We start from the raw sequence: 22976 nt of genomic DNA, 5'->3' as shown, positions 1-22976 counted from the left end.
AGACTGTGCATATTTGTACCCATCTAATGACTCAGTGGCTATTGGACCTGCAAGGTCTGTGTGTATCATTTCTAAAGGAGCCTTTGCTCTGGCATCGGGGTTCCTATTTCTAGTTTGTGTAAACTTCCCTTGAATACACACTTCACACTCTTGCTCAGGCTTACTCATTTTTCCCTTGATCTGCATACCATCAACAACATCATGTAACCTAAGCACATCATCATAATTACAGTGGCCTAGTATCTCATGCCATGCTTGGATGTCGTGGGTTGCATTACACTTATCATCAGTTGACTCAATCTCAATGTGCAGGTAGTACAACCTGCCAAACACATGAATGTCAAACCTGGTACCATATCTGGTTATCAAAACATCATTGTCTTCTTTGAAGACGACTGTGGACCCATTCGTGGTTGCTGCCTTCACCGAGAAAATGTTCTGCGGGTACGACGGCACATACAGAGCGTCCAACAGTTTCGCATTGCACCGCCGTCCACTGCTGTCGATGAGGGTAACCACTGCCGTGCCTCTCCGCTGAGCGACGCCGCTGCATCTGGTCCCATCAGCCAACTCGACGCTGTGAGTCTCCGGCCTGAAGGTGCTGTCGAAACTTGTGAACAAGGCGATGTCGTTGATGACGTGGGATGTGGCCCCGGTGTCCACCATCAGGCCCCTCTCCTGGATGGTGCGCGCCGGCTGCCGCTGGTCACTGGCCCGTCCGTCCGCCATCTTGAACGCGAAGTCCTCCTTTACCTCAGCATTCTCCGACACTTTGCTTACGCCGTCCCTTCGGTCTCTGTCTTTGTCTTTTCGTCTGCATGTCGCGTCCCTGTGTGTGTCACTTTTGCAAACACTACACCACGTCTTCTGTCGACACGCTCTCGCTCGGTGCCCCTTGGTCCCGCACTTGAAGCACACCATCTCGCTGTCGCCTTTGCCCGGTCCATGTGCGCTGCTACTGGGAGGTTGCCGTCCGGCTCTCCCCTGGGTCTTCATCACGCTGTCGTCGTTCGACCCGGTTGCTCTGATGTTCTCGGTTTCCTCGAAACTCCGCAATTTGGTCTTGAAGTCAGCAAACGTGATGTTGTCGCAGGCGTGCGCCACATGAATTGCGAATGGCTTGAAGCTCTCTGGCAATCCCTTCAGCACCATAGCCACCAGCAAACTGTCCCCCAGCGTTTCTCCCGCGCTTCTCAGGGCAGTTATGGCGGTCTCTGCTCTTATGATATAGTCCATTACACTTTCGCCGATGGACTTTTGAAGTGAGGTCAGCGTGGTGTACAAACTAATTATACGAGGCTTTCCCTTCCCTGCATAATAGTCTCTCAGAATATTTAACGCTTTTCTGCCATCATCTTGCGCATCTCTCATTACCAGAGACAGACTTTTGTCATCTAGCAGTAGGATCAACTCTGCATACGCGTCCGCGTTTTTATCAGGATCTGCTGCTATTTCAGCTGCTGCTACTGGCTCATTCAACACAGTGTCTTTCAGCCCTAATAAACGAAAGTGTCCCAACAATTTAGTTTCCCAAACTTCATACTTTGCCTCGTCGCCGTCGAATACCAGTCGATGTAGCCTGCTGCTACTTGCCCTTCGTTGCTCTGCCATGCTAGCTTGCCCCTCTCCTCAGGTTAGCAGCCTTCCTCAGCACGCGATCCGTTGCAACTTTCTTGGCTTTCGTCGACTATCTTCTCCTCCAAATGTCTCCTGGGCCCATAACCTGTTGAGTTTTATCAGCAGAGTGGTGCTGCTGACGATGCATAGGAAGGAGACTGACGACTTCTCTCATTTAAGGACATTTATTTTAGAACAATGAAATGTGGCCATCTGCCAGTTGGGTTGAGCGCGGACTGACTGGAATATAAAAAGTCACGCATAAAAATGTCCATGTACGGGAAGTCCATTAGGTCACAAACAATACATGAACATTCATCACATTAATTAGTGTGTGTGTGCTCTTGCGCCCTCTTGTGTCGCTAAGAGTAAACAATATTTACAATCATGTAACCTGAGAACATAAGAAATAGGCTTACATTTTAACAGGCATTTGTATGAAATCCAAAACCTAGTGGGGAAAGCACGCAGTACAAATAGAAATAAGGGAGAGGCAGATATGTTCTCCAGACTAAGGTATGGGCACACAAGACTTAACAGTTCATTGGTCTTGATTGGAAAGCATGAGGATGGAAAATGTATGTTTTGTGGAGGGGTTGAGTCTGTGGAACATGTACTTGTCCATTGTATTGAGTACCAGGAAGACAGAGAGAGGTTGAGGCTGAAGCTGACGGAGTATGAAGTGGGTCTGAGTTTGAAGGAGATTTTGCAGATTAATTCGGGGCATATCAATTTCAATTATTTGGTCAAGTTCTTAAAGAGAACAGGATTGATAACAAGAATTTAGGTTTTATTTCATCTTTATTTTGTTTTGTTATTTTGGTTTTGTTTGTTTGTTTTGTTTGTTTGTTTTATTGATTTTGTAATCAAGTACCCCTGAGCCACACTCCAGTCCAGTTGGTGGCGATAAATGCACCATTACAGTTGGTTGCCAACCGCCATTAAAAACCTATAAGAAGAAGAAGAAGAAGAAGAAGAAGAACAGGAAGGTTGCACTTGCCAGCCTTTTCTGATCTGTAAACAAGAAGGGGAGCTGGGCTTCCGAGCACTTTACCTAGCACAGCTAACAAGCTAGATAGCAAGCATTTCTTCTGTGTTTCTGTACGAAATTTTGGAGGGATTACCTGTAGGCCTTCACCCTAAGCAGGAAGACTATTTCTTCCCGCTTAAGCTATTCTGTTCCACACATCAACGATTAAAATGTCCGTGTTTTCAGAAGTGGCTTTAGAGAAGAAACTATGCGAGCTCAGCAACTCCCAGCAAAGCGTACAGACGCTGTCTCTTTGGTTAATCCACCACAGAAAACACTCGAAAGCAATCGTAACTGTTTGGTTCAACGAACTAAAGAAAGGTAAGTTAGCTAGGTTGTTTACGTTCATTGGAGTTGACTGATGTCAGTTGGATGGAGTCTTAATATTTGCCGGTGTGAATAACGTTATACTCGCCATCAATTAGCTGCCTTGCTAATGTTATCTATACCAACTTGCTGCCTTTTACTTGCTAACAGTTACAATATTTTGGCCAGGATAGTCAGCCTAGCCTACATTTCGGTGACATTAACGTTAGTGTTGCTAGCTACATAATCAGAAAATATTTGTAGATACCTCTAGTTAAGTGTAGTTAATAGGGTAGTTACCATGGTGCTATGACTATGATTGCTTTCTAACGTTTGAGTAAGACATTTAAGCTAGCTATCATTAGGTGATATACTTGTGGGTTTTCGTGTGTGCAGTGTTGCATGCATAATCCTGAGCTAACCAACGAGCTAGCGTGGTGAAACGGTTTGCAGGTGAAAATGATTATGTTGATATTTATACCAGTGGTTTCACATCCCCAACTCATTAGATAACGTTGCTGAGATGAAAATGTGAAAACTAGCCATGGTTACAATTACATTTTCGTTAATTATTATAGGCTATTTGGACGAGCTATTCTTCTGGATTTGGCCAGGTAAGGATTAGGGTGGTTCAGGATTTCCAACTCTACCTGGCAAAAAAGTAAATGTGAAATAATCTAAAAATTGTCAGTTGCTTCTTTATTATACTGGGTTTAAACTTCCAAGCAGACTTGCTACGGTTGTTTTGTCGTTAGTGGTTTATCTAGCGTCACGCGACACTCAGTAAAGTTTCCTTGTGGGATTGGGGTGTTGCGGGGTGACCTCAACAAGTGCCATAATTAGGCCCCTGATGTGACACGGCTTCAGCTTAAAGTTAATCATGGAATCCCTAGTTTAAAAACGGTATGGAATAGGATTGCTCCGTGAAGAGATGCGGCGAAGAACCTTGAACCATGTGAATCGAGGATTGGTTCTCGGGATAACTTTCTTTAGATGTGAAGGCTATATTGGGTGTTCCTCAATAGTCGTTCCGTGAAGTGAGTGCTTCCCATTTGCGTACAACCTCCTCCATGGGAGGTGTTTAAACAATCAAAGTCATTCTACTAAGGTTATTTAAACCCACTGGCGGATTTCTACACAGCAGGTTTCCTCAATGTATTTTCCTATCGAACAGGCACGTGCACAGACATTTTGGGGGGCAGGTGCTCAAAAAAAAAAAGGGCACCCATCACCAAAATTATTTATGAAAAAATAAATAAATAAATAAATAAAAAAAACCACAGAAGGATATTTTCAATTTATATATTAGTAGGGTAACTGATTCTCCCTCATTTGATTGGCTCGTTGATGGCCTGTTTCAAGTTAAAAGGGAGCGGCTACTCTGAGCTGCTTGCTGAAGTTCCCTGTCCTTCTGCTTATTGGGCCTCATTCTCGACAGCAGTTGGGAAGACTTTCCGAAGGATTTCAGAAGGAACTCCACTTCGGAAACATTTATGAAAACATTTGCATTCTCGTTATTTTTTTCTTCTGTGCTTTCTTCTGAACTTCAGACAACTTTCAGAACTCGAAATAGCAGTCGTAACTCTACCGGAATCTTCTCAAATGGGATTCCACGGGCCATCTTGTGGTTATTTGAGGAATCGCGTTGAGGAATGACATTTGAAAAAACTCCGTATTACAGTAAAAGGGTTAACGGGCGAATTTGTGAGAACCCGTTGGTGATTACGTTCACGTCAACTCTACAGACATCCTCGGATTAAAATAATTATGATAATAATAAATACGAGAATATTTGTATCATTTACAATTACGTTTCACATTTATAGTCATAATTATACGAGGAGGTAGTGTTTATTGTTACACTAGGTCTATATGGCTCGTAGCTTGCGGTTCTCTCCCTTGTACGTCACTTTGGACAAAGGCCGCGTCTGCTAAGAGACTGATTGTGAATGACATGAACACTGCAAATGTAAGTGAATAAATAAATAAACAATAAGCTCAATCTCTAAGAACTAAGGCATGAATTTATTGCAATTTATACTACTACTGGTGGCCAGTCTTCACCCCTATGGTGGCCATTTCGAACGACAGGACGGACTACAATTTATACTCGTACCTGGGACCGGTCTTCACACCTATGGTGCCTATTTTTCGATTAAAAAAAAAAAAAAGTGACTACTTAAATGTGTTTTACGGACTTCGGACGTTCAACGTTATACAATATCTCCACCTTATTAATGAACACCTGTTACGAGGTGGATTCGGGAGATTGCGACAGCACACGTTTCTAAAATTGCGTCTCCTAATAAGGAGCTGGCAGGGAGTGTATGTATGCAAATCCACTTTCACGAGAACGCTAAGAAGCTAATCGGAAGGAACCCAGGTGAGAAGACTTCGGCTGCTTATGAACACATTTTCAAGCGTGCGGGAATGCAGCGGAAGCGTTTCTCTTACGTTGTTTTTGCGAAGTCGTGTAAGAAACATTTCTGAAGAATTACAGAAAAAGGTCGAGAATGAGGCCCATTGTCTTTTTTTGGCATTATGCTGCAAATGTTATGGATAATAATTTTACTGTTTTCTGAAGGTTAAAGCATAAGCAGCATTACACTAATTATGCTGTTCTCAACCTGTGTTTCCTCTTGGCAGGATAAGACAGCTAGCTTACATTTCCCTTATTTTACTCTTTTTCACCCTCTAAAATTACTCATACAAGTTTGATCGTTGTAAAACAGGCAAAACGAAGAGATACATAAATATCACGTTAAACAATGTGGGACAAGGATAGCATGACACCGAGAGCTAGCATAGTTTACCTGCTATTTTCTAATTCTCGTGACATTTATAAACATAAATTCAACATGCTTTCGAAATTGTCTAAACGGTATTTATACAACACAAAATATGCACTTTCAGACAAATAATGTCAAAAGTCAGCAAACAGCTGGACAATGCTTTGAAATCAAGTCCGTTTTTTTTTTTTTTTTTTTAGGAAACGTCGGACCAGTAATTTTTTCAGACGTAATGTTTTCAGCGGCACTAATGTTGTTAATTTATAACAAACAACGTCGGGGGATTGCACAAACACCGTCATTACCTGTTTGTCTGATGCTGCAGGTCAGTGAAGAAGTAGGCTGCACCTGCCTCAGCCTGGCTCTGGCGCTCAGCACTGATGTGGGGGATGAGGAGGGAGGGCCGCGGCAGGGGCTTGTGAGCACCGCTGAACATAGGCGTAGAATACTATTCTATTTCTTTGCCGCGGGGCATGTCGGGGCGAAATTCTCACAAGAACTAAAATAAATGCCCCCTCAGATATCAAAACACATTTGGGGAAATTGATGACAGAGGGCACAAGGGCTGGTGCTTGAGCACCACTAGGGGTCTATCTGTGCACGTGCCTGCTATCGAATCTTTTAATTTCGTAAAGACAGAGCCTGGTAACGAGAGATTTGCGTAAAAACGGAGCCACCAGATTGTGTTGAACGGGCTGTAGTACATACCCCACGCCTGTGGGTGGCGCTTTAGCGCTTAATTTACACAACTGAAAAAACGTGAAAAACCTAGAAGAAACTGAACAGCACAAGGTAAAGTAGCACAGTACACGGATAAACACATTACACAGGACATTCAAGCTCCAATTAGCAACATTACATTATGGTGGTTAATAAAATCAGTGGTCAGACTAAAGGATATGCGAAAAATGAATTCTATTTCCTATTGATAATAAAGAATTTGGAACAGTACAACATGACATGTCTGTCATCCCATTTCCCATGAGGCTTTCCTCCGACTATTTTACATACATTTATGAATAAAAAAGCAAATTAAATCGCTGGCCAATTTGTGGTCATGAAAGTTATGTTACGTCTGAATAAGAGGAATTAGATCAAGATAGGAGGCTAATCAAAAATCAGTATGCTGGATTCATGAGAGCGAATTCGAGACTCACCACGAGTGTGAAGTTGAAGGAGAACAGGTGATATATATAGTGGTTGGAGAACGAAAAAATTATCACGTGGGGCAATCGCATCATCATGTTGCGTGAATCCGTGCAGACGAACACCATCCCCCGTAGCGATTCAAATCTACTCACTTTCTACCCCCGACTTGGATCGTTGCGGATAGAGAGTGCTCGTCTAAATCAGGGGTCCCCAACCTTTTTTGCACCACGGACCAGTTTAACGAGGCAATTTTTTTCACTAACCGGCTTCAAGGTGTAATTTTTCACCACTTGTAAATCATGTCATCCATTCATATTGATGTGAATCAATCAATTGCACCCGTGAGTCAGGCGCAAGTTTGATAGAATGGAGTCTATAAAAGCTAACATTAACGTGAAGTGGCGTTAACTTGCGGTATTACCAATGTTAAGTGCATGAAAAATACAACTCACCATAACGCTGAATCAGTGCTTGGTCTCCCTGTGCCGAAGCAGTTTTGAAGGCTTCATTGGCTTATTTGCTAGCTTGTCGCCACATATTATACAGAGCAGACTTGAGAATCACCTGTTGCGATAAACCCGTATTTTAAGTATGACTCCTGGTATTGTCTGTTAAAAGAAGCTTTATGTTTTGGAGGCCGTAGGCTCCTTAGTGGGCCTTTTCAAATAAGCTCTCCAAAGATTTTTGTTTTGTAGGCTACTCATTTTCGCTAGTTTGCGGGATTCTTTTTGAGTGACGTATCACTTGAACGAGACAAGCGTCTTGACGTGACAAGAGGCACAGGCGAATGATACGTCCTAGAAAATCCGGTCATTTTTTAAAATAAAACACCTCTCAGACGCTAATAATGAATACAGCGGAAATTATATAAATGATTTATTCTTTCTGTGCGGCCCGGTAACAAATGCCTCACGGACCGGTTCCGGGCCACGGCCCGGTGGTTGGGGACCACTGGTCTAAATGATAGGGCTATCTGTATTAGCTATCTGTATCAGATTGACAAAGTAGGGTCCATGTAAACGACCTCTCAGACTCACCCACAGGGCTGCACAGCCAGGTTGTTAAACTAGCCTGACTGAATCCAGTGTATGATGTTGATGTGTCTTAATGATGTGAGGCATGTCCCGTCATTCTGTATACGACCACTCATTTAGGCTATTTGGAGGCAGACTGTTCATTTTGGTGAGACAGTATTCAATTGGTTGTGTTCTATTGTTGTATTTCTTTGTATGTTTGAGGCTTTTTAGGTCTTGTGTGGTCAGTAAAGCTTTATGACAATGACCGTGAAAATTGACTTGGGTGGGATTTAATATCAAAATGGCCATCTGTACATCATCTGTACATAAGAACAAAATCCAGTGCTTCCCTGTGTTGGAAAATGGGGAGTTCATGCCATGATGGGACACTGGGTGGTTAAGCCAAGGCATTACTTCTGGTCTCCAGTACATCACTGTCTCACCCATGCCAGGTAATTTTCACCCAGGCCTTCAAATGATGCCTGCTAGTTGATACTTATGTGTAACACAATATGATGAGTTTGTAAGGGGAACAGTAGATGCCTAGCTCACCTGGAACCAGACTCTCTATCAGCATGATTTGGAAAGCTGTTTCTTGCCTCTGCGTCTGTCTAGCAGATAAGGCCCAAGGCCACATGACCGTGCAGAAAATCTTGTGACTTTCTTTGATGTTCGTGTGGGAGTCTTCAACGTCTTGAGTCATGATAAAGTAAAATAATTACTTAGTTTAAGTGGATATCTTGTCGTTCTGGGAAGATCTCCATTTGTGATAAGAGATAGTCTTACACCCTTCACCCCAAGAAATGACTCTCGATACTGCTGCATAATTTTCCTATCCATGAAACCAGGTGGCTTGGTCAAATCAACCTCTCCCAAATGTGATTGGTCATATATTTAAAAAAGGTATTTTCAACAGAGTAGATTGCTTTTGTGAGTTGAAAGCGGCTAATTTAAAGTAGTGGTTGTGAGACTCATTAATAGATTTGCCTATATATTTGTTGGTTTTGTTTTTTAATTTTTTTCAACCTTGCATCAGCTAACTTGCTGTACAGAAATTCTATTTTCAAATATAGTGGGGAAAATGCTGAACTCACAAACACAGTATCAAGCATGAACAGGAAGGATCCAGTTGGAAGGAGTTAGGGATGCACGATATTGAATTTTATCCGATATGCCGATATTTACAAGCTCATTTTGGCCGATTGCCGATACCGATATATACACCTCAGCTTTTTAATTATTGAAAAGTCTCTCCTGTACTAGAATGAATCTGTTATTATGCTAGGGTATTGCTGTAAATACAGGACATTACAGACTTGATGTGTATCAATTTAGAAATAGACATTCACTCATGAAACTGAAATGGTTTCAAATATGGCAGATTTATTTATATTTTCACGTCACAATTTTCATACTTGAACAGTACCTCCTTGAACTTGAACAACTACACCCTGGAAATGCAGCTTGGCTTACTTGGCAAGATAACGTTGGTTAACTGACTTACAGTTTAATAACGTCCCTTCTAGGATTTCTAGACTAATCTATGTAACGTTATTGCCAAGTTAGCTGTTTAAATTCCACATATGGAAAAGTAAGCCATGTAGATCGCGTGGGCTCGTGACATAACGTTTCACATCGGGTCAAATGAGGCATCATCAACTTCTCTGGTGTCACGTAGCATGCTTGGCTAACTTTGCAAGCTAACCTTGGTTGACTGACTTACAGTTTAACAATGTCCATTCTAGGATTTCTAGACTAATCTATGTAATGTTATTGCCAAGTTAGCTGTATAAATTCCATAAATGCAAAAGTGAGCCATGTACAGATAGCGTTGGCTTGTGACATAACGTTTAACATCCTGTGAAATGAGGTATCATCAACTTCTCTGGTGTCACGTAGCATGCTTGGCTAACTTTGCAAGCTAACCTTGGTTAACTGATTTACAGTTTAGTAACGTCCCTTCTAGGATTTCTAGACTAAGCTATGTAACGTTATTGCCAAGTTAGCTGTATAAATTCCATAAATGCAAAAGTGAGCCATGTACAGATAGCGTGGGCTTGAGACATAACGTTTCACATCCCGTGAAATGAGGTATCATCAACTTCTCTGGTGTCACGTAGCATGCAAGCTAACAAGCTAGTGTTGTCTAACTAACTCCGTGACTTATTAACGTCAATTAGCGCGACAGGTAATGTTGTAAAGCGTGGCACGCGGGTGGTCTGCATCTATGCATGCAACCTACATTATGGCCAAGCTGCATCTCCGCCTCCTTCTCCTGAAAAGTTTTCTGACAAATAGGCATTTTGTCATCATCCTCTGATACTGTGAAGTACTGTGAAGTAGGATACTGCCACACAGCCGACGCTCATAAACATTTGCTTTGCGTGCGCATAATTTACACGTCACCTTATCGGCCAGGTACATCGGCAGAAATTTTTCATATCTGCAGATACCGATAATTACGTTTTTAAGCCGATAACTGCCGAAACCGATGTCTTGCCGATAATATCGTGCATCCCTAGAAGGAGTAAAAACAAAACCTTTAATTTACTGTAAGGGGATAAACTATGATTGTGGCTGCAGCTAGCTAGCGTGAACAATGACTACACCCACAGACATTGTAACGTTACCTGCAGAGTAATTTTCTCAGAAGTACTGTAACATTCATCTCAAACTAACTACAAGTACTTTTAATAGCAGCAAAGGGTTTACTTGCATGTTGTTGGTGTGGTATGATGATAGTTCTTTAGCAATTGTATAGTTTGTCACAACCATACCAGCTAGTTTACTATAATGATAAGTGTGTGTGCATGGTGGTGGAAATCCTGAAATTAAATGAAACATGTTTTGGAATTTATAGTGTTTGAACTAGGTATCCTCTAGATCAGAATTAGAGAAAGGTGATTTAACCTCTCACTCCCTGCAGGTCAATAGTTTGAAAGGTTAGGATATTTGATTACCATTAGAGCTTCTTTGCCTTTTGAATAAAGCTCATAGCTGTGGTTGTAAACAGTTTGAGGTTCAGTCTATTTATTGTAGGTGTATCAAACAGGATGTGGTGCTGAAATTCTCTCCTGATGAGAAAGCGATGCTGAGGTGGTCAGAATAGCAGCAAAAGAACTTTTGCACACTGAAAAAACACTCTGTAAGGGCTTTGCAGTAAATGCAGTAAATGCAGTTCGAAGTTATCTTTGCACTGTGCTATCAACATTGATTTTCAGGGAGTGAGGAGACATTCTCTTTGTGTGATAGTTGAGAAGTTGCTACCTCTGAGGCTGACAGTTGAGCTCAGTGTTTCTCAAGTGTATGTTATTATAAGTTAACATGATGATGTTGTTGTTAAGATTAAAAAAGGCAACTGGTCTAATGCATCATGTTGTTCTACTCTTTAGATTGCAGAGGTAAAAGTCACAGGTGAGAGCTTATGTCTAGTCATAATATGGGAGCTCTATTGGTCCATAGCTACTTATACATAGCTTCTTATACTTATATGTGTTAGCCTTAGGGACTTTGTGATGACAACCAGATCCAGTCTAAAGATTGTAAAGTTACCACTGCTGAGTTATGTTGTTGGTATCAATGAAGTTGTATGGATACTTACTCCCATTTGTGTCTGGGGCAGGGACATGTTGAGTGCATTTCCGGTGGGAATATATCATATGTTATTAGACACATGTTCCCACCTGTCAATCAAGTGATAGCTGGTTACCCTCTCTGTAACATTGACTTGCATTATAGCTGTGGCACCTCAGCAGTGCTCTAAATATACCTATTATGTGAGCTCTATATGAATCATTTATGGTGGAATTGTTTAAGGCTGTCAATGTGGCGTTTCACCTTCACACACCACTTTTATTACTAAATATGCCTGTATGAAGCCTAATCTTTTTTTAATTGAGTGTTATTCTATATATGTCTGGCCATTTTATGACTTTTTACATAATCTGAGTTGAAGAAGGCCTATTCTTCCATGAGTGACCTTTCAAAGTGGAAACAAATGTTCTCTGCTTTGAAATTATTTATCTCCACATTTCAGAAGCACTCAGAATTTCCAAAGCAATAGGTTTATCATGATGATCAGTGCATATGTGGTGTCGTTGTATATTCCAATAATAACAACAAGAAGAGTTAAGAAAACATTTACTGTGTGAACCATAAGCATTTGCGTATCCACTATCTTAGCAAATTCTTCTTCTTGAAAATGGGCCAGGTGTGTTGAACTCCACCTTCTCATGTCACTCAGTAAGTTGATGTTGGGACCAACTCCCTTTTTCACTGTTACAGGGGCAGAGGATCTGGTGTGAGCTTTAGGAGTGGCCGGAAAGTCCTTCTCCTCACCCTCTCCCCCTCACGGAAGAGGAACACGAGCACCACGTTTAGTGTAGCGCATTATCTTGTCCTGTGTGTTAAGCGTAGCGCTTCATCTTGCATCAGTCCATGTGAATGTGTCTGCGGGACACTCATGCAAGAGGGTCACTGTTGGGGGGTTTATGCGGCTTCATCAGACGAGTTGAGGGCTTTCAGGTTGGCATCAAAGTGTTCTTTGTCAGGCAGGACACCCGCCTCAGCACTGATGACATGACAAGGGAAGCGGAGCAAAAAAAGGGCAAGTGTCACGACTTCTGGCACACTGGTTTGACTGCAGGGTTGAGTTTCACGCTCTATCTCAGGAGGAATGTGGTTAAGGGTGTAACGGTTTCTGTGGTCATCACTGGAGTAGGTGGCACTGGGGTTAATTGTTTCAGCCCTATTAGGGTTGAAGTAGAAGGTGCAGACAATGGAGTGGTACTGAAGTACTGAGTGTAAGCGTGGCGTGGCAGTATGGACAAAGTAGAGCCCGTGTACAGGTCTGTAACGACCTGTATCTCATTGTATCTCGGCACACCTTTGTCAGCAGCCTTCGCCTGTGTTGCTCGTGTTGTAGCTTTCTCCAGAGTTGGGGTCGGCCTCCAGTGATAGCCTCTCCCACGTAAGGCAGCTACATACTGTGTCATGATGTGGTGCTTGTGATGGCTTTCTGATCGCGTGCCACTCTACAAAGACGATAACATCACACAGGGTGAAGTGCTTCTCTAACGTGGCATCAGAGGCTTTGGTTGAAATTTGATGCACAAGTCAACAAATCAGGGGCTTGGCGATTGTAGGTGCCTGTAATGTATAAGAGTATAGTAAACAATTGCACATGTTTTGGAAATAGCCTGCTAATATGCTCTTTGGAGTGATTGTTACTTCAACTGGACATAAATGATGGGCAGGTGTATTATTTGATTTGACTTGCCAATGTGCAAATGCATGCAGGGTTGGGACTGGGATGTGAGTGATCCTATTTGCTAAACTGTTCCACATGGTCTAGCTCATGTTATGATTAAAGCAAGGCAGGTCTATGTGTTTTATAACAATCTCAGTTCCCTGACGATAAATAAATGGCCTAAATACTAGGTAAAGTTATAATTAGGAGCCTGAAATGCCTGATTCCCCTGGGTGCAAGTAATATCTAGGCATACAGGTAGGGTAGTTTAGGCGAGCTGGTCCTTTTGGAGCTCTCCAGTTGAAGTATTTTTCCACTCGCCCTCACTGGAGATCCTCAGTTACCATGGTGAGGGAGTGACACCTGAATGTAACTGCCCGAGGGGAGCCTGAGTTCTGAGGCCTGTGTGGGAGGGGCTTTTCAGTCGCCGCTCTTGCAGGATCCTGTCCTCCCTCAAAAATATGTAGCCTGATATTTTTTCCCGTTTCTGCCCACATCTTTCATGTTTTGTCCTGCTCCCTCCTGCTAAATCCTGTAGGTGGACGTTTGCAAGGGGCGGATTTTTAGTCCCGCTACAGTGAAAATGTGCAGTGCGTAAAAAACACAGCCCTTGCACCTGTTGAAAAGAATGGTTTATTTCTCGCTGCTCTGGTGCAAACACGAATAACATTCCTAACACTAAAATCTACATTTATTTCGTTGTATACATGCATTTATATTTTGCGGGAGTCCCACGAGTCTCCAACTCCTGCCTAAGTTTCTTCCAACCCGCACTCTGAGATTAGAATCAGTCCTGCGCTGCACTCTTGTCTTCTGTGTCCTGCTCTACTCCCGCGGGAGAGCAGGCATCCACCGAGTTCCCCATAGACCCTGTGTCTTTAAACAGAATCACCAGGGAAGGGTTTTTTCCCCGAATGCCTTCCTTTCCGTCTGCTCTGTGTACCTTATCCATTCTCCTGGGCTCGTAATGCTCCGAGGTGATGCTGCACCACTGCCAAACAGTCCTGGGCTCGTCCGCTCAACTAAAGAGAAATACTGATTTTTCAGAGTCGTGATTAAAGCACTCAAGGGAGTGTCTAATGAAAGGATGATTCATTTGGTTGCCTTGGTATTGTCCTTGGAAATGTACTGAAACATGTTTTGTGGAATGTGGTTCGATGGCGAATGAAAAGGTTCTAATTAAGATTGATTAAGCGTTCTGTGTGTGGGCTGGGGTATGTTCTGCATTCTGTAATCTAAATGATGTTTGAACACATTTCACCCTGGGGCTGTTGGTTAAGCTAAGGTGGTGGCTGCAATATATCTGCTACAGAATGCTGTTTTTGCCATAAAAGACTATTGTAATTTATGTGTTTTTTAAAAAGAGCTTGTGGTAACAGAATCGTCTGTACTCTGTGTGTGAATGTCTTTAGCCCAGGTGCCTCGTAAGCTCACGTTCGTCTATCTGGCCAATGACGTGATCCAGAACAGCAAGAGGAAGGGACCAGAGTTCACGCAGGACTTTGCTCCTGTCATTGTAGACGCCTTCAAGCATGTCTCCAGGTTTGTGACCATTCACAGCCACACACACACACACACACACACACACACAGCAGAGAAACAGCCGCATACACATCAGAGAAACAGCCACTCATACACACACACACACAGCAGAGAAACAACCACACACGCATGCGCACACACACACACACACACACACACACACACACACTGACAGACACACACACACACACTCACACAGCAGAGAAACAACCACTCACTCACTCACACACACACACACACACACACACACACACACACACACACACACACACACACAGCAGAGAAACAGACACACACACACACACATAGCAATGAAATAGCCACACACACACACACAAACACACACACATAGCAGTGAAACAGCCACACACACACAAACAAACACACACACACACACAGCAATTCTGAAATGACACCAAAGCAGAAAGACTAGTGCCTGTGCCGCACGTAAACAAGCATATAGTTGTGCAAACAGACAAACTTTTCAAATGTTTTTAAAGACTTATGCCTTCATCTTTCGTCTGCCGTTATTGTCTGTTTGTAGATATTGTTGACATGATCAAATTTAAAAAGCAATTCATTGGGTGTGGCTTGGGGCGGGGCTGTGGGGTGGGGCGTAGGTTGCTTTGTCAGCAATGTGTGGCAATCTCTCTGTTGGTGTCCTTTCTGCAGTGATGGAGAGGAGGGCTGTAAGAAGCAGTTGGCTCGGGTGCTCTCCATCTGGCAGGAAAGGGGTGTCTATGAAAACAACCTGCTGGACCAGCTGTCCCAGGTCCTGTGTAAGTATACCACATAGCAAAGTCCTGTTTAATACTTATATCAAAGTCCTTTTTAATACTTAAACTTTATACACTCATGTTCTCCATGCCCACTCTGTTCGGTTAGATGGCCAGACTATGGAAAACGGTATTGCACCTTTACTCATTGCAAGTGCCACAGGCTAAGGTTCTGGCATTAACTGCATGGAAGTGAAGGTTTTGTCTGTGCAGTGCTAAATTAAAAATCTCTGTCATCACAGGAGGTAGAACAATGCTCAGCTAGGTCGAAGGAGGAACATATAAAGTAATAAAACATGTCAACTGTAAGTAATGTGACTGTTAAAGGTGCAGTTGCCAGGATTTTTTGTCCATGGTATTGAATCGGAGATCATGAAGTAGTATGTCCTTAGAGACATCCCGAGCATATTACGTTATTTTCTTTACAGACACAAGGTTACTGTTTGCCACTTCATCAGTGGATGGTTTCCTTTAGTCATTTTATGAGGAGGAAAAACAGAGGAATTGGAAGAGTTGCCTATTGTGTGTGTCAAACGTACAAGTTTCTTTTATTTCAAGTGGTTACGTGCATAGGGTGCATTTCATGGGTTTATCCACCTGGGCCGCAGCTGTTTGATGTTCTGCACTTGTTCCCTTGGAGAAATGACATTTCTAATCTTTGCCCTCCCACCTCCTCCTCCTCCTCCTCCTCCTCAGTTGGAGAGAAGAAGGCTAAGAAGCGTCCCTATGAGGAGATCAAAGCAACAAATGATGACTTTGCCACCCAGAGTTCCCCAGGAGACCCCCCACAGGTGAGCACACATACATATACTGTACACAAATACACACACACACACACGCACGCACGCACGCACGCACGCACGCACGCGCGCACGCACACGCACACAGACACACACACACAAACACTTAGCCTGAGCTCCCCAGGAGAGCCCCCACAGGTGAGCACACACACTGATTCTCTCACTGGCCTGTCTCTCTCAAAACACAGGGTCTCCTCTTCTCTGTCTTACTCAGTGTCTCTCTCTCACATATACACACACACACACACACACACACATACAACCACACACACACACACACACACACATACATACAAAAATGTCCCATTCCCACAATAAGTTCATTGAGAATGTATATTTTATAACCTGGGATTTCAAGTAGAAGTAGAATTTACAATAAAGACAATCCTATTGTAATCATTGCACTCAAAATTAAATGTTAATTTCTCTGTGTTCCTCCTAGACAGCAGAGTTGATCCGAGCGCTGCAGGAGCTGGAGAACGCCGCCTCCCATGACTCTGCTCTCCGCCAGAGGATCTCGGCACTGCCAGCCGAGGTGCAGGACACCTCGCTACTGCACCGTATTACCGGTATATAAACTCACACTCACACTCACACTCACACTCACACTCACACTCACACTCACACTCACACTCACACTCACACTCACACTCACACTCACACTCACACTCACACTCACACTCACACATTTACTGACTGCCCCAAAGCACACCACGGATCCATGGGCATTAACATTGATTATTTGGTGAATGTTTAATTTGGCCATTGATGTGATGTATATGTGTGTGTGTTCCTGTTTGTGTGTGTGTGTGTGCGTTCAGATAAGGAGACAGGCGAGCGCTTGGCGCGGGCGGTGGAGGAGGCCTGCATGTTGCTGGCAGACTACAGCGGGCGGCTGGCGGCCGAGATTGACGACCGGCGGCAGCTGACGCGCACACTGGCCATCTACCTGCAGAGCCAGAAGGAGGGCCTCGCCCACAACGAACAGAAACTAGAAGTGCGTACAAAACACACACTCATCCCAAAACACACTCGCATCCCCCCAGTCTGTTCTTCTCTTTCTCTATCTGCTCCAGTCTTTTAAGACTCCTTTTGAAAAGTTCTCTTTACATCTCTCCATTCTTTCTGCCTCTCCCCCCTGCTTCTCTCTCTCTCTCTCTCTCTCTCTCTCTCTCTCTCTCTCTCTCTCTCTCTCCCCCCCTCTCTCTCTCTTTTTCTCTCTCTCACTCTCTCTCTGTTTGTCTTTGTACTACCCTCACTACCCGCTACCCTTTCTGGAGTGAGTGTTGAACCAGATTCTGGAACAATGGTCGGTCCACCTAATGCTAGAAAAAACATGCCATGTTTGTTTGACAAGCTGACATACCTGATATTGCATTCATTCCAGATTACGTTGCACTGTTTTTGGAATTATGGAACACAGGAATTATGTATTTCAGGAACCAGACGTTGGGCAGCAAGGGACTATGCTAATCTGGATTTCTCCAAGTCTGTAATGGATCATGTCAGACTTTGACTTCAGTGCAGGCTAGGTATATCATTTAGTCTACCAGATGAGAGGTCTGCTAGTTGTTAACGTGCATCTCTATTCTACATTTACAATTTTACATTTAGTCATTTAGCAGATGCTTTTATCCAACAAAGGAGAGAACAATCAAGCTACCAGAGCTATAAGCTATAAGAGTTCAGGTTACCAATCAGTCAGGTAAACTGTATTTCTAAATGTTTCCCAAAAGAAAGATGTAGTAGCTAATGCACCAGGTTAATCATTAAGCCATATTACTTGTGTGACTTCACTCAGTAACTCCACTGCCAGGTGTTCAAACAGAATCTGGTTCAATAGCCACTGCCTTGTTTAAGCATGGCATTCTGGGTAATGTTTTCATAGGGTTGTGTGTGGGTTGTGGGATCACCATACAGCACTGTTTGCTCCGACATGGCTACTGGGGTGTTGGGAGTGTGTGTGCGCCCTTGCCTAAATGTGGAGGACAGACTGGACATCGATGGCTAATCTAGTGTGCATGTGATTTGTGAAAATGTTTTTTGTGACTTGTGTGTGTGTGAACTGCTTAACCCAGTAACTCTTAAGCAATTCTTCCACAGGTATTGAAGAAGATCAAGTGTGTCTAGGTGCATGTGTGTGTTGATTATTGTGTGTGTGACTGGTTAGTTTGGTTGTGTGTGTGTATGTGTATGTGTGTATGTGTGTAACATTGGTTAGTTGTGTGTGTGTGTGTGTGTGTGTGTGTGTGTGTGTGTGTGTGTGTGAGACTTTGGTTAGTTGTGTGTGTGTTGCTGTGCATGTTTGTCTTCACAGATCTGCCCTGTAACAAAAGAAAAAAAGTGAAATAAAAGACAAAAATGAAACTGTCTCTTCTGTTATTTACAACTCAACTCACAACATCTCTCAAACAGTCCACACACTCCTATGTAGATTTTCCCTTTTGGGTTTATTGTTATATACTTTTTATAAGTCAGATCTTATCTGGAAACACCTTTATTAAACCTTTGACCCAAGAATGTGTGACACAAGTAAGCACCAATGTTCACCGCGAACATTTAGTTATTACCCCAAGCTACCTCTGTAGCTAACATCCCCAAATACTCCACACTTCCCACCTGTGCCAGAGGGGCAGTGTGTGTCCAGGTTTTTGTTTTTAACTCACCCCCTAAAACGGTGTGTGTTGTGTTGACCTGACCTGATCCAACACTGAACTGCATTTCCAAGAGCCTTCCTAACCATGGTCCTGGGGACCCACAACTATATATTCTCGGCTTCTTTGCTTAAAATGTTAAGAATAAAAAGCAGAGATGCTTCTAGGCTTTTTTTTAACGACACAACAGTCAATGAACCAGACCTAGGTGCGCCCCACGGATCTATTTAATTAGCGTTAGGGGATAGTTGCAGTGGATCATTTTTTAATTCAGTTTACAGTGCACTTTAAAATTGTTAAACTAGCGGTTATAGTTTTGAAGTTTACTTTAGTTTAAAAAAAATGTGGCTTGATGGGCTTTTCTGTCATCCACTGAAGCACTCTTGAGAAACCAGGGGAACTACAAAACTAAAGACCTTGATGTCAAGGTTGACACGAGGTCTATTGATTTTTATCACCATATGAATTCTTACTAAGGACCTGGATTTAAATTCCAGCAGGAGTTGTAGAGCCTGTGGGCCTTTATACATGCCTGTCTATAATACATGCATACAATCAGTCTAATGCTGTGGGTTTATTTGGTTTACTGACTTAATTTTAAATAACAGACTTTCTCAAAAAATCTACTCGAAGATCTTAAACTTTCTCTTAACCTTTAACCTACATAATACAAGTCCTGGGTCAGGGTCAGACAGTCAGTCATGGCTCACATGGGCTTCACACTACAGCCCCTCACTGCCCAGAGAGCTTCTAGAACCGCTGATCTTCAGTTTTCTGTAAGGGGAAAGATTCCTTAAAGCAATTTTGAGCTTTTCTTCTAGTCTGAGGAGAATTGAAGCGTAGAGATTAAACACTGACAAGGTTTAGCATAGTTATTACAAAAGGTGTAAATTCACCATTTGTTCCTGAACCTAAAACGGCTCTGTTGGTTTTGGTGTGCTGACCATCAGCTCAAGGGCAGGGCTGCTGTCTTTGCTAAAAGATCTGAGAGCTCTCTGAAGCTATTATGAGAAGGTCATCAGACTGGCTCTTAGGTTGAGTAGGAGGCTGATACGACCACAACAGAAGGCACAAAGTAGTTTTTTCCTGTAATAAAAAGAGCCAAACCAAAAGATATCTCTGAAATTTCCACTAAGATCAACTCGAACAAACAAACAAACACATTTTGAGAGGACTATTTATTATTTAAAAAGCAGTCAGCAATGCTAAGATACTTAAAAAGGGCAAAATATCTCAATATAACAAAAACAAAACGAAAAGAGTAATTCCAGACTAGTTACCTCTTGTTCAAAGGGGAAAAAGGGAATCATGAAAATCTGTCAGCCTCACAGTTACAAAACCTAGAGAACATTGTAATTTACATTGTAAATTTCAACGTACCAAGAAAAAGTCAAGGCTAACCCTTTTAGATACAAAAGACTTGATGTCTTTTTGATTGGGTTTTTTATTTTTCCTGGATTCTTAGTTCAGAAGTATTGTGCTTCTCATTACACTATTTGTCTATGTTGTGTCCAGCATTAGACTCCTGCCTGAGAAACACTGTCTGAGTGTGTTGGTATTCATGGGCTGTACCGCTGCTGATTCTATTTGTTTCGGTGTGTGTTGGTGTTCTTGGACCTTAACTGTGCTGATTCTCTGTGTTGGTGTTCATGGACCGTAACTGTGCTGATTCTGTGTGTTTCTGTGTGTGTTGCAGGAATATAAGCGGAAGCTGGCACGGGTGTCTCAAGTTCGGAAGGAGCTGCGCTCACGTCTAAACAGCCTGCCTGATCTCTCGCTTCTCCCCAGTGTCATGGGAACACATGTCCAGCTGCCTGAAGCCGACCTGTACGACCCCGCCGCCAACTGACCTTTCCCCTTCCGACCCCTGGCTTGTTACAGGCCACATCCATCCTGATGGACACAGTTTCACCCAATCGCCATCCCCCATCTAACTTTGGTCCTTCTCCTCTGTATCGTGCAGCTAGCTCCCTGCTCTCTGTCTTTTGCTCTCCTTCTCTCCGACATTCTCTTTCTCCGTCTTTCTCTATCACTCACACTCCTCTTTATTAGTCTCTATCTCTCTTTCTCTCTTTCACTCCCATTTTTCTCTCTGTCTGTCTCTCTCTCTTTCTCTCTATCACTCCTCTTCTCTCTCTCTTTCAGTCCCCTTCTCTCTCTGTCTGTCTCTCTCTTTCTCTCTTTCACTCTCTCTGTCTATCTTTCACTACCCTTCTCTCTCTCTCTTTCTCTCTATCTTTCTTTCTCTCTCTTTCCCTCCCCTTCTCTCTCTCTGTCTGTCTCTCTCTCTCTTTCCCTCCCCTTCTCTCTCTCTGTCTGTCTCTCTCTCTCTTTCTCTCTCTCTCTCTCTCTGTCTTTCTCATGCCTTACACATGAGAGGATCCAGCCTCCCTCCTTGTGTTCCTTTAGCCAGCTAGAGGATCAGCAGCTGGGTCCAGCCAACTCAGTAGTGCACTAGTCCTTGTCCACAGAAAGGATTGCTACAGACACTGAAGATGAGCGTATACTCCCAACTCACTCCAACATAGACAGCAGACAGCAGGTACCCTCCTCCCCCCATGACCTCCACTGACAACCCCCTTCATCCAATCATCGCCCTGCTTCTTCGGGATGCAGGCGGGGACATCTCTCTCACTCTCAAGCTATTTTTGTATTTAAAATGGGTTTGGCTGTGAAAGACTGGAAGAGTGTGAGAGAGCGGTGGTATCCAAACACGCCTGCTTTATACAGCATCCCGAGTGGTGCAGACAGCAGTATTTTAATTTAGCCTTGATTTTGGCGGGGGGAGGGGGGCAGATAATGTTAGCCGGTAACACTTTTTAATTTTAATAGTTTTTCTAACAGTCAGTTGATATTCATGGTGGCTGAACATTGAAAGCCTCTGCTTACTTTGCTTCAAATCATGTAAAAAAAAAAAAAAAAGAAAGAAAGAAAGCAGCCCGGCTCAGTGACTCAATTGTATAATTTGTCGGATAACACTGTTTTGCCTCTAGTAATATCTACGTATGACAGCCTGTACTGATTAGTGTGTTTTAGATGACCTGTGTCATTCCAAAGGAAGCCTGTATGTTCTAGGTTGCATATGTCTCCAGTGGCTGTGCAAACAATGGTGTGAGAGTGTGTGTGTGAGAGTGTGAGGTTGTGTGTGTGAGGTTGTGTGTATGTGTGAGAGGTTGTGTGTGTGTGTATGTGCGAGATTGTGTGTGTGTTGGTGGGTGGGTGGGTAGGTTGATGTGAGTTATCAATATAGGAATTTGCAATGTTTCTGTTGTGTACTTTATGTCTCCAGTACTGGGTCACTGTGGACCTCAAGTGCTGAGCAGTGAACGCTTCCCAGACCTTCTTTTTTAACTTATTCATGACGTTTACACCGTACTCCTTTCACCACCCGCCCACACCCGTGTACACTTCAGTTGGATGAGCCAAATAAAGCGTCAGCACTACTGGGGTAAATCCACTAGGACCTGCCATCTTTATTGGGTCCCCTGTGTGTGTGTGTGTGTGTGTGTGTGTGTGTGTTTTACCACAGTATCAAGAATACAATACAACCTCATCATTCAAAAAGGAAAACGATACGGAGAAGTGATCTCTGCATCTATTGGTATCTTTGAATAAGGCCTCACCTCAGGCACACTTAAATGCACATAAGGAAACTGAAACTTTTTTAAAGGATTCTCTGAATTCTCTTAGAGTCTGATTCTGTTCTGCTGTCTAGTGTAACATGAAGCCATCGAGGGCTAACATTTCTAGTGAACAATAAACCAAACCGAAAGAGAACGTGTGGATTACTTTTGTGTACCCTGTTTTTTAAGGGTCACGCTTCATTTAACAGACATAATTTTCTTTACACAACGTGAATCGTGTCACCGTTGTTTCATCTCAGCTTGTCATTTACCCAGTTTACATACACACGGGCAGATCACCTCGGCCACCATGTGTGACAGGCCACTGCAGAATCTCTCGTTCACCTGAAATGCAATACTGCCACCTGGTGGACAGTCAGTTTGCTGGGAACTGTAATAACTGAAGATATTGGTAGTAACCTTTGG

The 22976-nt window shown here is 43.1% G+C and overlaps 1 protein-coding gene across 1 annotated transcript; it reads left to right on the top strand.

Annotated features, from left to right (window-relative positions):
• Positions 1-2638: 2638 nt before the first annotated feature.
• On the top strand, positions 2639-22609 carry LOC308381763 (regulation of nuclear pre-mRNA domain-containing protein 1A-like). Its single transcript, XM_080859345.1, has 7 exons — positions 2639-2968; positions 14568-14697; positions 15370-15476; positions 16170-16264; positions 16716-16842; positions 17095-17270; positions 20624-22609. Exons 1-7 carry the CDS (start codon positions 2818-2820, stop codon positions 20774-20776), a joined length of 939 nt encoding a protein of 312 aa, XP_080715471.1. The 5' UTR covers positions 2639-2817; the 3' UTR covers positions 20777-22609.
• Positions 22610-22976: the final 367 nt, after the last annotated feature.

The sequence above is a fragment of the Sprattus sprattus genome (genome assembly GCF_963457725.1).
Source record: "Sprattus sprattus genome assembly, chromosome: 20".
NCBI classification, from domain to species: Eukaryota; Metazoa; Chordata; class Actinopteri; order Clupeiformes; family Clupeidae; genus Sprattus; species Sprattus sprattus.
The sequence above is the reverse complement of the archived record's forward strand: the minus strand, read 5'-3'. Positions and strand labels throughout refer to the sequence as shown.

Excerpts from the sequence above, each read along its gene's own strand:
- LOC308381763 (XM_080859345.1), top strand. The coding sequence starts at position 2,818 with ATGTCCGTGTTTTCAGAAGTGGCTTTAGAGAAGAAACTATGCGAGCTC. Across the intron at positions 15,477-16,169 it reads CCAGCTGTCCCAGGTCCTGT|TTGGAGAGAAGAAGGCTAAG; the intron begins GTAAGTATACCA and ends CCTCCTCCTCAG. Across the intron at positions 16,843-17,094 it reads GCTACTGCACCGTATTACCG|ATAAGGAGACAGGCGAGCGC; the intron begins GTATATAAACTC and ends GTGTGCGTTCAG.